Consider the following 16,507-nt stretch of genomic DNA (forward strand, 5'->3'; position numbering starts at 1 on the left):
AAACCCTTCCTCTTCATGTACCCGGGTATTCGACAAGGTTCCCCATGGGAGACTGGTTAGCAAGGTTAGATCTCATGGAATACAGGGAGAACTAGCCATTTGGAGACAGAACTGGCTCAAAGGTAGAAGACAGAGGGTGGTGATGGAGGGTTGTTTTTCAGACTGGAGGATGTGACCAGTGGAGTGCCGCAAGGATCGATGCTGGGCCCTCTACATTTTGTCATTTACATACATGATTTGGATGCGAGCATAAGAGGTACAGTTAGTAAGTTTGCAGATGACCCCAAAATTGGAGGTGTAGTGGACAGCGAAAAGGGTTACCTCAGATTACAACAGGATCTGGACCAGATGGGCCAATGGGCTGAGAAGTGGCAGATGGAGTTTAATTCAGATAAATGCAAAGTGCTGCATTTTGGGAAAGCAAATCTTAGCAGGACTTATACACTTCATGACAAGGTCCTAGGGAGTGTTGCTGAACAAAGAGACCTTGGAGTGCAGGTTCATAGCTCCTTGAAAGTGGAGTCACAGGTAGACAGGATAGTGAAGAAGGCGTTTGGTATGCTTTCCTTTATTGGTCAGAGTATTGAGTACAGGAGTTGGGAGGTCATGTTGCGGCTGTACAGGACATTGGTTAGGCCACTGTTGGAATACTGCATGCAGTTCTGGTCTCCTTCCTATCGGAAAGATGTTGTGAAACTTGAAAGGGTTCAGAAAAGATTTACAAGGATGTTGCCAAGGTTGGAGGATCTGAGCTATAGGGAGAGGCTGAGCAGGCTTGGGGCTGTTTTCTCTGGAGCGTGGGAGGCTGAGGGGTGACGTTCTAGAAATTTACAAAACTATGAGGGGCATGGATAGGAAAAATAGACAAAGTCTTTTCCCTGAGGTCGAGGAGTCCAGAACTAGAGGGCATAGGTTTAGGGTGAGAGGTGAAAGATATAAAAGAGACCTAAGGGGCAACTTTTTCACACAGGGGATGGTGCGTGTATGGAATGAGCTGCCAGAGGACGTGGTGGAGGCTGGTACAATTGCAACGTTGAAGAGGCATTTGGATGGGTATATGAATTGGAAGGGTTGGAGGGATATGGGCCGGGTGCTGGCAGATGGGACTAGATTGGGTTGGGATATCTGGTCGGCATGAACGGGTTGGACGAAAGGGTCTGTTTCCATGCTGTACATCTCTATGACTCTAAATGTTGCAATTGTACTAGCCTCCACCACTTCCTCTGGCAGCTCATTCCATACATGTACCACCCTCTGTGTGAAAGTGTTGCCTCTTTGGGCTCTTTTTATATCTTTCCCCTTTCACCCTAAACCAAGCCCTGTCATGCTGGACTCCCCCACCCCAGGGAAAAGTTTGTCTATTTATCTTATCCATGCCCTTTTATGCTTTTATAAACCTCTATAAGGTCACCCCTCAGCCTCCGACGCTCCAGGGAAAACAGCCCCAGCCCTGTAGCTCAAATCCTCCAACCTTGGCAACATCCTTGTAAATCTTTTCTGAACCCTTTCAAGTTTCACAACATCTTTCCGATAGGAAGGACACCAGAATTGCACGCATTATTCCAACAGTGGCTTAACCAATGTCCTGTACAGCCGCAACATGACCTTCCAACTCCTGTACTCTAGTCTCTGACCAATAAAGGAAAGCATACCAAACACCTTCTTCACTATCCTATCTATCTTCGACTCCACTTTCAAGGAGCTATGAACCTGCACTCCAAGGTCTCTTTGGATTAGTTGGCTAGATGTGAAGAAAATTTCCCTTAACTTATCAATAACAATATATTTAATGTTTTGCCTTAGGGAAAAATGTATCCATACATCTCTGCTTCATTTCACATTATCGCTCACCCCTGTGGTCTCTGAAATTACAACTTAGTGACAAGTTAAGGAACATTTTCTGTTCTGTATTGATGTATAACAAGCAGTGATCGAGGCTCCTCCTGTTAATTTTAGACAAGACCTGTAAAGAAACAGAGTATGTTTAATCTGATCGGTTTGGTCTTGAATCGAACTCCCAAGTTGCAGAATTGAAAAGACACAATTTTTAAAAATTTTTATTTGTAATTTGTGTGTTTGTTTACAACTGAAAACAAGTCAAACAATTTATATGTGTTCACTGTTACTTAGCCATATTTTTAAGATCTTTATTGATTCCCTTTCGCCTAATTAGATTTTCTAGAAATCCAAATGTTTTGACAAAAAACACTTAACAACAAAGTAAATCTCCTCTGCAGTGGCAATTCGTAATGTTACAGATCAAATATTTCCTCAAGTTTTGCTCATCTGTATTTTTGTAACTCTATAACTCTCTTTTATAACTTTTTTTCAGGAATGAGAAGCAACTGAGATATTATCTGTAGATTATTATAAAAAAAAGTCAAAAATGAATGCCCTTTTTCTTGTATCATGTTCTGCAGCATCACTTCCAAACCAATGTTAGATTTCTATAACTTAGGCAGAAACAGCACCCCTTTAAAGTAGTCTTTAAATGAAGTAGGTCATTAGGTCAACAAGAACAGTCTAACTAAGCAGTTCTCTTCTCCCATATTCTGTTAATAGTGAAGAAGTTGAATCTGTTCCAGTTAGTTAGGGATTACATTTAAGTCATTTTGTTCAATAAATGGGAATTCAGATGTACAAGGGCAGTTAAGAGTATAAGAGCTACACTGTCTGCAAGATAAAACCAGCCTTGGGTAAAAGAGACCATGCCTATGAAACACTGTGGGACAACAAATATAATGTGAGACATGGACATTGGAGTGTGGGAATTATAATATGTCATGTAAACCGTACAAAACTTGAAGATGCTCCGTAACCCACCAGAATGAACTTTACATTTCCGTGTTAATGCTTTCTCTCCATACGTACATATGAGATAAATAATTGTAATCTTATTATATTAATCATCTTATCAATTTGAGAAGCTGACCCATAACAATGGAAACCATTGTTAGGCAGGCAATTATGTTTCTGAAATCTCAATTTGTTGCTTAAGTGAATCAAACATTTAGATACTATCTAAATATAACCTAACTTGTATTTTTGGTAAAATTAACCAGTATAAATTTTTCCAAGTGTCTAATATTGATTAATAATCTTCTAAGAATTGTTGAAGTCGTGGTACCTGAGACATGGCAAGAGAAAAAGGTATTTTGTGAACTTTTTGAGCAAATTTAAGGTTTCGGCTGGTTCATTAAAAATCTACTTGCCACATTTAGTGACCTCCGAGAGACAATCCTGGTAATAATAAAATTTATTAGCACTGAATATGCTCTCCTTAAATAAAACATTTCTTCTTCTCTTCAGCAGGATCCATTTTAGAATGTTGATTCTTTGTGATCAGCATCCATTATCTTCCCTCAGGTGGATGAGTACATAACTCCAGAGAAGTTTAAGTACTGGGAAAATGTGGGGAATGAACTTGGATTCCTGTACACAGCAAGTGGACCCCTGGTACGTTCTTCATACAAAGCAGGTGAGGGAGTAGTATTTAAACTGAATTATATACGTCTGTCACCAATAATTCAACATAAGTAAGGCAAAGTTATCATTTTGATTTTTGGCTCCTTTTGTGGCCAATGCCACTATCAGGTGGAGCATCACATGCTGCTCATGCATAAAATAGGATGATGCTTTTAAACTACCAACAACTGTTTTGTATCAACCATACTATTGATTTACACAAAAAGTGCTGAGCCCCCTGGCACTGCTTTACAACAGTCTGAGTGGCAGTGGCAATCATAATCTTGTTAACAGTTGAAAACTCTGAACTAACTCCATAACTTGAACATTAAAGTGTTATATTTAGTCTTGAGAGGTCAATTGACCATTTAAATTCATAAATTTCTAACCTACATTTATACTGAGCATGTTACAAGGCTGCCATTACCTGTACAGCAAAGTACAGAAGGGACTAAATCCACCAAGTTTTACAAAACGTGATGGATCATGAAAGTCATTTTTTAATGACAGCACCTTGTCTCATTTTGGAACACACCTCATTTGTTTTTAACTCTGAATAGCCAGGTTTCCTCAGCCTTGGAAAACTGGTCAACTACACGGAGATGAGGATTGGTAGACCCAGGAGCTAAGTGTGTATGATGTGTTTATCTGCTGATCTACCAAGCCAACCCTCATTTCCATCAAGAGTGTGGGCCCAGACTTGCACAGTCATGCAAGTCTCTCTCCAGTGTTCTGTACCCTGACTAGAAGACAGGCTTGTGCTGATTTCAATATCTTTTTATTGGAAATATAATGAATTTTAAAATGTAATAATTTGTTCCTTGTACATTTCGTGAATAGAAAAGGTACAACAGGCTTGTCCAGTTGATTCTGAATTTGAGACCTTTAGTCCTAAAGTAAACTTGAATACTTTGCTGTGTGAAGTCCTCAAATTTAGGGTATTCTATCCCACCCTGGTGTCCACATCAGTTTTCCAGAAATGCCAGAAGGACAGAATTGTTACCTCTTCTGTAAGATTATCTCAAATGAACCTTTTGAACTGAGCACCTAAATTGATATTAACACTTTACTGATGGAATTTACCTTTAGTGAGCAAAAGGCAATCATCCTCTGAATGTGGGACATCATCCTTGATCTTATTGTAGTTTCCATGTGTCTCACTCAGACAATACTTCCCCTCATGAACCTCTTCCACCTTGTCTTAAGTATGGTCTTAGTGTATAAAATATAAGTAGTATTAAAAAGAAGTTCTTATTAAAAATCGTACTGCTGAACATAGGAAATCGAATAAGATTCTACAATCATGTTTGGTGGAAAAGTAGTACAGTGTAAATCACAGTAAAGATAAAATGCCCTTCTTGGAAACTAGCTACTTATCCTACACCTTCCTTTCTGTTTTAGTGCATTGGCAAATCTTTATTTTCACTCTCTTTAGACAGGACTTAACATATTCAGTAAAGGTAGGAGTTTAGCTGGGTTAGTGATTGTATGCAAGTGTAATTTCTGCAGCATAGGTTTCTGTTTTACTTCAAGGAAGCTGTATGATCTTGCATTTTGTATGTAGATTCTATTCCATTTAGAATGAAGGCTCACTTACAGCATTGATGTTTGGAACTGAGCATGAGTCATGTGCAATTCGAGCCTAGCGGCATAAGTGTTTTAACATTTCTTCATGATGTTTCCAGATACTTTGGGGATAATCAAGAGAAAAATTTTAAAAATTCAAATAAAGTTAAGCAAACACACTCCTAACAAATAACTCATTCGCTCTTTTTTCAGGTGAATTTTTCTTGAAGAAGATACTTCGTGAAAGGACGGCTGAGAAGAATTAGGTGATTGAAAATTGTCAAAGTTATGATCTTGGAAAACTAAAATGACACTTCTTGTATTTGGTGCAGTATTTGAAAGGAACTGTCTGTGATTGCTGTGAGAATGTGATAATGGGTGGTATTGAATTACTGCAAACTTTATGATGGTGTTAGAGAATGTAAACATCAATTATGAACTGCCTGCTTCTGTACAGTCTTTCCTAGAGATAACTTTTCCTTTTGGTTAAAAGTCAAGTTAAATTTTGACTGGAATTCGGAAGATGCATTCCGTAAACTGTTGAGCTTTCAAACATCTTAGGTTTTTAAGCAAATTATATTGTGGAAACAAGGCAGTTGATTTGATGATGAAATGGTTGTACAAATTGGTCATTGCACAATAGATTGTTGTACTCAATCACTTGTTCAGTTGAAGTCATAGGTTGTTTACTGGACATAAGGGGTCATTCGACCTGTGGAATCCATGCTGGTTCTCTGTAACTGTAAGTCAGCTAATTATGTTTGCTCAATTTTAATGTCAAGGCACACCCCATTGGATATGCAGACTTTCTTACAGCAGTTAGCTCAGTTGACTGGACAGTTGATTTGACATGTAGAGTGATGCCAACAATGGAGGTTTAATTCCCACATCAACTGAGATTCTCATGAAGCACTGTCTTTCTCAACCCCCTCCCCTCATCTAAGACGTGGTGACACTCTCATTAAAACACCACCAGCCGTATCTACTGAGAGAACAGCCCTGTGGTCCAGCAGGACAGTGGTAGCTTTACTTTTACAAACATCCTTCTTGAAGGAATCTAACCCAAGGTCCAGATAGCTGAAGTTTATCACTCCAGATCCAATCTTGTACATTCTTACTGCACTCTTTTCAATTCCTTCTCAACTTTGCTGAAGTGTTATGTCCAGAACTGGATAATTGTCTGGTTGATATTTTATGACCGTTCACTGGAAAATCCTTGCTTTTGTATTCAATGCTTCTATTTATAAAACTGGAGATTCCATATGCTTCATTAATTGATTTTCTCATCCGGTCGTACCATTTTAAATGACTTTTCCCTTCCTTCCTGCACATCTTTGTTAATCTTTTGTAAATTGGGTTAAACAATATGCTGAATTATGTATTTCTAAAACATCAGAGATGCACTAATATAATCAGTTAGAATGTTTTACATGTGTAACATTTAATTTGGTGTGAACCTGATGCAGGTAAATGAAAACTGAATACATCCTTCAACACTGAAGTATTGTACTGTTATATGGGTTTAAAAAAACTTGTAATGAACGAAATGTGATATTAATAAAAATAACTACAACACACTGGTAGGTTCATTCTAATCCTTATATTTTTCTGTCAGCTAATGAATGGAGCTCCTGTAATTCTTATTTTCCTAAACTCCCCAACATTTGTGTATGCAATAATTATTGGGGTCCCAAACTCCTGCCATACTGATAACAGTAAATTATCTTTTATTGCTTGGTTCACAACAATTGGTGCTACATTTTAAGATTTCACAAGGTTTTCCGACTTAAAAATTTAAATTCCTAACGTAGAAGTTTGCTTAACAGGTAGGTGTTGTGAATTTAGCCATGATTTTCGGACCAATTTTCTGATATTCTCTCACTTCAGTGGTACCAGGACTATGATTTCATAAAATCTTCCTAGCCTGAGATCTTATGTTCATGATGATGGAAGATTGTAAGAAAAGTTCAAATTCTCTCTACGTGATCCAGATGTTTGTTCACTTAGGGGAATTGGGCGTTACTGGCTGGGCCAGCATTTATTGCCTCGAACTAATTACCGAGAGAAGGTTGTGGTGAACTGCACCACAGTTAAGAATGGAGTTCTAGGATTTTATCCCAGGGACAGTGCAGGAATAGTGATTAAAGTCAGGATAGTGTATTGCATGGAGGAGTACCTGCATGTGGTAGTGTTTTCCACTCTTGCCCTTCTGAGTGGGTAGAGGACATGGCTTTTGAAGGTGCAGTGTAAGGGACCTTGGTCAATTACTGCAGTGTATCCAGTAGATGATGTACCCTGATGCCACTGAGAGTTGGCTGTTGAAGGTGATAGTGATATTCTTTTGTCTCGGTGGTGTTGAGCTTCTGTAATGTTTTTGGAGCTTCACCCATCCAGACAAATGGCGATTCTCCTATCACAGTCTGACGTGTTTTATGGGTAGTGGATAGGCATTCTGGAGATGAGTTATTTACTTCCGAATTCCTAGCCTTGGACCTACTCTTGCGGCAGCAGTATTTAGTTTCTGGTGAATAATAGCACCCAGGATGACACGAGTAGGGGATTGATGATGATGATGTTGCTGAACGTCAAGTGGCAATGGTCAGACTTTCCTGTTGAGAGAATATTGTCAGGCATTTATATGGCACAAATATTACTTGCCACCCATTAGCCTAAACCTGAGTGTTAGGTGAAAGTGAGGACTGCAGATGCTGGAGATGAGAGTTGAGAGTGTGGTGCTGGAAAAACACAGCAGGTCAGGCAGCATCCGAGGAGCAGGAGAATCAACGTTTCGGGCAAAAGCCCTTCATTGGGAATGAGGCTGTGAGCCGAGGGGATGATGAGATAAATGAGGTGGGGGGGTGGGTGGGAGCTGGGAGGAAGGTAGCTGAGAGTGTGATAGATAGATGGAGGTGGGGGTAATGGTGACAAGTCAGAGAGGGGGGGGTGGAGCAGTTAGGTGAGAAGGTAGATGGACAGGTCATAAGGGCTGTGCCGAGTTGGAAGGTTGGAACTGGGATAAGGTGGAGGGGCCCAGCAACCAACCCCACTGCCCCATAGCTGAACATTTCAACATCCCTCCCACTCCACCAAGGACATGAAGGTGCTGGGCCACCTCCATCGCCACTCCCTGACGCCTGGAGAAAAGAGGCCTCATCTTCCACCTTGGGACCCTCCAACCCCACGGCATCAATGTGGATTTCATCAGTTTCCTCATTTCCCTTCCCACACCTTGACCCAGTTCCAACCAGACACCACCCTAATGACCTGTCCTACCTGCTCATATTCCTTCTCACCTATCCACTCTACCCTTCCCCCTCACCTATCACCAATACCCTCGCCTCCATCTACCTATTGCGCTCCCAGCCCCACTGCCCCTCCGATTTATCTCACTACCCCCTCAGCTCTCAGCCTCATTCCTGACCAGGGCTTTTGTCCAAAACGTCGATACTCAGACAACACTCAAATTTAGGAGAAATTATCAATTTGGACATTAAGCAATTATCACCAACCATCCTGACTTCTATCCTTGTGACGGATAGGATATCATTGAAGCAGCTGAAGATGGTAGAGCATAGGACACTACTCTGAGTAACTTCTGCAGTGATATCCTTGGAGATAATTGACCTTCAACAACCAAAACCTTCTACTTTTATGCCATGTATGACTCCAAGGGACAAATTTTTCTATTTGATTGCCATTAACTCTAATTTTGCTAAAGACCCTGGATGTCACACTCAGTCAAATGTGACCTTAATGTCAAGGGTAGTCATTCTAACCTTATCTCTGGAATTCAGCTCTTTCATCCATGATTGGACAAAGATGGTAATAAAAGGTGACTGGCTCTGGCAAAACCCAAACTGAGCATCAGTGAGTAGAATATTCCTTTGCAAGTGCTGAATGATAGTATGGTTGATAGTCCTTTCCAATGCTTCACTGACAACATTGTATAAATTGTTGGGTTGGGAATTACCTGGGTTGGATTTGATTTCGTATACAAGACATACCTGAGCAATTTTCCACAATCAGACAGATGCCAGTGTTGTTGTACTCTAACAACTTGGCTGTGAGTATAGTAATTCAGTAGCACGAGTCTTCTGTACTATTGCCAGAATGCTGTCACGGTCTTTGTAGTATCCTTTGTCTCCAGCCGTTTCTTCATATCATGTAGACTAAGTTGAATTGCTTGAAGACTGTCATCTTTCATGCTGGGGACTTCAGGAAGAGGCCAAAATGCTTAGCTACTCAGCACATTTGGCTGAAGATTGTTACAAATACTTCAGCCTTAGGCTTTGCACTGATGTCCTGAGCTCCTTGTTGTTGAGAATGGGGATATGTGTGATGTAACCTCTTTCTATTAATTGTCCACCACCATTCACGACTGGATGTAGCAAAACTGCAGAGCTCAGATCTGATCACTTGACGGTTAATGGAAATCTCACCACAGAATCATTATTTTGTAAAATTGAACTGTAGAAACATGATATATTTCAAATATTAAGCCATGTTATTTATTACTAATAAGTAAGGTGACCAGGTCTTTTTTGCTTTGGATTTTGATGACAGGTTGACCTAAAATGCTAACTCTCTTTCTCCTCCAAGATGATCCTAATCTGCTGTGTTTTTCCAATGTTTTCTGTTTTCACCTATCCATCATCTGCAGTGTTTTACTTTTGTTTGCGTTTGAACAACAGAACTAGGGGCAGGAGTAGGCCATCTAGCCCCTTGAGCCCACTCTACCATTCAATAAATTTAGGGCTGATCTTTTCGTGGCCTCAGTTCCACTTACCCACCCTCTCACCAAAACCCTTAACTCCTTTACAGTTCAAAACAATTATCTATCGTAGCTTTAAAAACATTACTGAGGAAGCCTCAACTACTACACTGGGCAGGGAATTCCATAGTTTCACAATCCTCTGGGTGAAGAAGTTCCTTCTCAATTCATTCCTAAATCTGCTCCCCCTAATTTTGAGGCTATGCCCACTTGTCCTAGTTTCACCTGCCAGTGGAAACATCCTCTCTGCTTCTATCTTGTCTCTTCCATTCATAATTTTATATATTTCTATAAGATTCCCCCCCCTTATTCTTCTAAGTTCCAATGAATATAATCCCAGTTTACTCAGTCTCTCCTCATCAGCCAAGTCCCTCAACTTCGGAGTCAACCCAGTGAACCTCCTCTGCACCCCCTCCAGTGCCAGTACATCTTTTCTCAAGTACGGGGACCAAACCTGGAAGTTTGGCCTCACGAACACTCTATACAGCTGCAACAAATCCTCCCTGCTTTTAAATTCAACCCCTTTAGCAATGAAGGACAAAATTCAATTTGCATTCCTAATTACCTGTTGCAGACCAACCTTGTGTGATTCATGTACACCCAGGTCCCTCTGCAGATCTCATTTAAACGATCTGTCACCCTCTGCAAAGTTTTGCAGTCCTATGCACATTTTGCTCATCTTAGTGTCATCTGCAAACTTTGACACACTACGTGTGGTTGCCAACTCCAAACCATCTATGTAAATTGTGAATAATTGTGGTCCCAACACTGATCTCTGAGTCACACCACTAGTCACCGATCACCAACCGGAAAAGTAATCATTTATCCTCACTCTTTGCTTCCTGTTAGTTGACCAATCCTCTATCCACGCTAATACATTGCCTGTAGCGCCTTGCATCTATATCTTGTACAGCAGCCTTTTGTGCGGCACTTTATCAAATGCCTTTTTGGAAATCTAGAAATCTACTGGGACCCTGTTGTAGCATGCTTGTAATGTATTCATAGGATTCCAGTAGATTACTTAAGCATAACCTGCCTTTCATGAGCTTAACTACCACATTCACATCAAGTAGCAAAGTTAGAACCCACAAAGGAATCCCCAATGCTCACTGCTTTATATTAATATTTCAGTAGCAGCAGGACATCAGACTAGTACTGCGAAGACCTAGGAACCACTAGCAGCAAGAAAAAAAACTTGGCAGAGTACATACCCAAACCAGTTCTTGGAGTAAGTTCAGCAAAATGCAATTTTAAACAAAAGCCAACTTCCACCAGTAGTTTATAGTCTTATTCTTAATTGTGGAAGCATAGCCTCGGGACTCCTGGTATTGTCATTTTAGAAAGGGAAGGAATTTTCTGTGATTGGGTGTGGCCTGAATTTCACCATGAGGCCAGAACAGGATTTAATGTCCATTGTGGTGCAAGTGAATTTGAGATGGAAACCTTAAACCCTGAACATGCAATGGGTAAAAGATTCAACAAAAGTCTCTCTTTTCCCTGTTAGTGTGCATCTACCCACTGCCACCCATCCACCCATATATTTTCTCCGGAGAAGCAGCCAATGTGAAGGTAATCTGTGAAGATTTGCTCCAGCAATGTCAGATTCAGATCCAGTGACACACCAAGATCCATTTCCCTCTAACTAATGCACTTAACACTATGGACAATTTAGTATGGCCAATTCACCTAACTGGCACACCTTTGGACTGTAGGGGGAAACTGGAACACCCGGAGGAAACCCACGCAGACACTAGGAAAATGTGCAAACTCCACACAGACAGCCGCGCAAGGCTGGAATCGAACCTGGTTCACTGGTGCTGTGAGGCAGAGTGCTAACCACTGACAAAATGTGTGGGTTTTGATTAGATTAGATTACTTACAGTGTAGAAACAGGCCCCTCAGCCCAACAAGTCCATCCTGACCATCCAGGGAGCAACCCACCCAGTCCCATTCCCCTAACACTACATGCAATTTAGCACGGCTAGTTCACCTAACCTACACATTTTTTGTGTTGTGGGAGGAAACCGGAGCAAGCCCGTGCAGACACAGGGAGAATGTGTAAACTCCATGCAGATAGTTGCCTGAGATGGGAATTGAACCCAAGTCTCTGGCACTGTGAGGCAGTAGTGCTAACCACTGTGCTACCCACCATTTCTCTCTCCATAACTGCTTCTTACCTGCTGACTATTTGCAGAATTTTCAGTTTATATTTTAAGTTTCCAACATCAGGGATATAGTAGTGATCCAGAGGTTTGGACTCTCAATCTGAAAATGAGTTCAAATCCCAAGGCCGTAGCTGGGGAATTTAAATTCACTAAATTAAAACCTGAAATAAAACTCTTTATCCACTCAGGATGTGGCTGGTCTTCATTTGTTCCCCACACAAGTTGTCCTTGAAGGTAGTGGTGACATACCTTCTTAAAGAGATTGCAGCAATTTGGTATAGGTAGATCTACAATACCATTAGGACGGAGTTCAAACTTTTTGCCCCAGTTACAATGAAAGAATGGCCATTATATTTCCAAGTCCAGATGATGAATGGCTTGAAGAGTATCTTTTAGGTGGTGTTCACACAAATCTGTTACTCTTCAAGAAATGGTCATGGGTTTGGAAGGTGCTATCTAATGACCCTTGGTGAATTTCTGGAGTGCATCTTAAAGATTATATATACTTCTGCTAAAGAGCATTGGTGATGGAGTGAGTGAATGTAGGTGTAGTGTCAAACAAGTAGGCTGCTTTGTCCTGGATTGTGTCAAACTTCTCAAGTTGCACTTAACTGGGTAAGTGGGGAATATTCAATCACACTCCTGACTTCAGCCTTGTAGATGGTGGACAGGGTTTGGGAGTTAGAAAGTAGGTTACTCACTGCAGTATTCTTAGCTTCTTACTTGGTCTAGTAGCCATTGTGTTTATATGCTTCCCCAGTTCAGTTTCTGGTCAATGGTAAGATCTTGGATGTTGTCAGTAGGGAATTCAGTGATAGTGACACCACTGGATTGTCAAGAGGTAAAAGTTAAATTCTGTCTTGTTGGAATTTGCCATTGCCTGGCATTTGTATGGCATGCATGTTACTTGCCATTTCTCAGCCCAAACCTTGATATTGTCCAAGTCATGCTGAACTTGGACTGTTTATGTATCGGTCGCAAGTGGTGCTGAACATTGTGCAATCATCAGCAAACACCCCTCTTCTGACCTTAGATGAGGGAAGGTCATTGATGAAGCAGCTGAAGATGGTTGGGCCCTTGGTACCTTGAGGAACTCCTGCTATGATGTCCTGAAGTTGATGTCCTAGAATTTTGCTCCTTGATACTCAGTGATTCCAATTTTACTAGGGATCCTGGAAGCCACATTCAATCAAATGCTGCCTTGATATCAAGGGCTGCAACTCTCACCTCACCCCTGGAATTTAGTCTTTTGTCCATGTTTGTACCAAGGCTGTAATGAGGTCAGGAGCTGAGTGGCTCTGGCAGAACCCAGACTGGGCATCACTGAGCAGGTTTTTGCTAAGCAGGTATTGCTTGATAGCACTGTTGATGACACCTTCCATTACTGATAATCGAGAGTAGACTGATGAGGCAGTAATTGGCCAAGTTGGGTTCATCCTGCCTTTTATGTATAAGACATACTGGAACAGCTAGCTAGAGGAGCAGAAAGTTCTGGACATCAGTCTTCAGTCCTGTTGTTGGAATGTTGCAAAGGCCCATAGCCTTTGCAGTATCCTATCCCTCCAACCATTTTTTGATATTACAGAGTGAAACTAATTAACTGTTGACTGGCATCAGTGATGCTGGGGACATTTTGGGTAAGGTTGAGATGGATCATCCTTTTGGTATTTCTGGCTGAAGATTACTGTGAATGGTTAAGCTTATCCTTTGCACTTCTATTACTGAGGATGGGGATATTTCATGCAACCTCCTCCTCCAGTAAATTATTTAATTGTGAACCACTATTCATTACTCAATGTGACAGATTTGTAGAGTTTAGATTAGATTTGTTGGTTGTGGGATTACTTAGCTCTGCCTACTGCTTGTTGCTTATACAAATAGTCCTACTTGGTAGCTTCACCAGGTTGACAACTCATTTTTAAATGTTTTTGGTACTGCTCCTGACATGCCCACCCGCACTCTCCATTGAAACATTGAACCCCTGGCTTGCAGGTAATGGTAGACCATAAGACTATTAGAAATGGGAACAGGAGTAGGCCATTCAGCCCCTCAATTTTATTCCACCATTCGATATGAATATAGCTGATCCAACATTCCTCATACACATTCCTGCCCTTTCTCCCTAACCTTTGATTTCTCTGATCAAGAGTCTATCTTAGCCTTTAATACACACAAGGATCCCCACAGCTCTCTGTGGCAAGGAGTTCCAAAGACTCTCAATGCTGTGTGAGAAGATGTTCCTCCTCATATCAGTCTTAAATTGGCACCCCTTTAATTTGAGACTATGTCCTTTAAATTGTCGAGTGGGGAATATGCAGATTGTGGTGGGAGTACAATTTTGCCTGCTGTTGATGGCCTACACCATTTCATGGATGTCCAGTCTTGAGTTGCTAGATCTGTTTGAAGTTTGTCCTACTTATACAGTGACAGTGCCACACATCACAATGGAGGGCATTCTCAGTGTGAGGACTGGACTTCATCTCCACAAGGACTGTGCGATGGTCATTCTCACCAATACCGTCATGGACATAATTTGGAGATGCCGGTGTTGGACTGGGGTGTACAAAGTTAAAAATTACACAACACCAGGTTATAGTCCAACAGGTTTAATTGGAAGCACACTAGATATACATCTGCAGCTGGCAGATTGAGGAGGATGAGGTCAAGCATGTTTTTCCCTCTTGTTGGTTCCCCGACTACCTGGCGCAGACCCAGTCTAGTAGTAACGTCCTTTGGGACCTGACCAGCTCAGTGTGCTGCTGCCACGCTACTCTTGGTGATGGACATTGAAATCCCCACACTGAGTACGTTTGCACCCTTATCAATCTCAATGCTTCTTCCAGGTGTTGTTCAACATGGCAGAACTCTGATTCATCAACCAAGGTTTCTTTGCCCATGTTCAACTTGATGTCATGGGACGGTGATGGTGGTGTCTGGGACATTGTCCGTACAGTATGCTTCCAGCTGTTATTTGATGAGTCTGTCCGACAGCTCTCCCACCTTCAACACTACTCCCCACTGTTAGTAAGAAGGAATTTGCAGGGTCAATACGGTGAGTTTTCTGTGGTTATTTCTGGTACTTTCATCAGTGCCAGGTGGTCCCTTCAGTTTCATTCCTTTTTTGAGACCTTCTAGCAATTAATACAACTGAGTGGCTGCTAGGCCCTTTCAAAAGGTGGTTAAGAGTCAATCACGTTGCTGTGGGATTGGAGTCGCATGTATACCAGAAAAGGCAATTTGCCATTGTCACCTGGTCTGGCCTGTATGTGTCTCCATACACACAGCAATGTGACTGATTCTTAATAGCTGTGTGAAGTGAGTTGTATTCAAGTAAGTCATCTACTGCCATGTCCTCAAGGGCAGTTAGGGATAATTTATAGTTGTTGGTCTTATCAACATTACTCAGATCCTGTTAAAACTTTTTTCAAAATTGCCAGCATTCATAGTCTTTTGCTTGAAATTTAATTGTTTTGTATTTATTCAACAACAGTAATATCAGCAATTTCCCACAATGATAAGTTATAATCTGCTGTATTCTCATTATGTTAGGATATTTAACATTTTAGGATGAGCTAGCTGCAGTTAAGCTATATTGTGACCCTGGCACAAATGACTGGTGGTCTCAATTGACATACCCAATAATTAGTGTGTTTAATCTTTTTTCAGTATTAAATTGTCTCATAAATATATTTCTTTGATGGCTCAGTGAGTTAATTCATGGAGCTTACAAATTTAAACAAGGCATTAGAAGTGAGTGAAATCTATAGAATTGGATCTCAGAAAGCAATCAAAGTCTCTCAAGCACAGATGGAAGCAAAGTACTGAGTATAAAAATATATTTGATCAGATTAATTGAAATGCTGTAGTTTATTCAACACAGGTTTCAAATCTAACCCAAGATCATACTGTAAGTTAATACAGTTATAAAATTGACAAAGAATTTCACAAAAAAAATAATATTTTTAGAATTATACCTTGGCCTCAGTAACAAATGGAAAAGTTCCAACATTTGGTTACTATTTAGAATGAAACATTAACAAAATGTGATTCATATTTACTAACCGGTGCACCACTAAAACTTGTTTTGTTTAATACAATAGCACAGAAGTTCCCAATTAATTTATTTAATGGTTTTTCAAACTGCAGCTGATAAATTAAACATTCAAATCATTGACAGCTTTTGTGAGGATTACACAATGCTGCCAAATATTCAATTGTATGAACGACTCGGATGAAAATGTGGGTGGGTGGGTTAGTAAGTTTGGAGATGACATAAAGATGTCATGAAGAGTGTAGAACATTGTCAAAGGATACAGTGGGATAAAGATCAATTGCAGATATGGGCAAAGAAGTAGCAGATGGAGTTTAATCCAAGCAATCAAATGTTAAGGGAAAGTATACTGTTACTGGCAGAACTCTTACCAGCATTGATTGTCTCAGGGATCTTGGGGCCCTAGTCCATAACTCCCTGAAAGGGGCCACAAAGTAGATAAGGTGGTAGAGAAGGCATATGGCATGCTTGCATTTATTAGTTGGGGCA

The 16,507-nt window shown here is 40.7% G+C and overlaps 1 protein-coding gene across 1 annotated transcript in view; it reads left to right on the top strand.

The window, feature by feature from the left end:
- Positions 1-6,608, top strand: part of lias (lipoic acid synthetase) — a 30,986-nt gene extending 24,378 nt beyond the window's left edge. Inside the window, exons 10-11 of the mRNA XM_072567809.1 lie at positions 3,367-3,478; positions 5,245-6,608. Of these exons, the coding sequence (XP_072423910.1) occupies positions 3,367-3,478; positions 5,245-5,297 (165 nt within the window). The 3' untranslated portion in view covers positions 5,298-6,608. The remainder of the gene's footprint in view (positions 1-3,366; positions 3,479-5,244) is intronic.
- The last annotated feature ends 9,899 nt before the right edge of the window (positions 6,609-16,507 follow it).

Source organism: Chiloscyllium punctatum, chromosome 1, assembly GCF_047496795.1.
Source record: "Chiloscyllium punctatum isolate Juve2018m chromosome 1, sChiPun1.3, whole genome shotgun sequence".
Taxonomy (NCBI): Eukaryota; Metazoa; Chordata; class Chondrichthyes; order Orectolobiformes; family Hemiscylliidae; genus Chiloscyllium; species Chiloscyllium punctatum.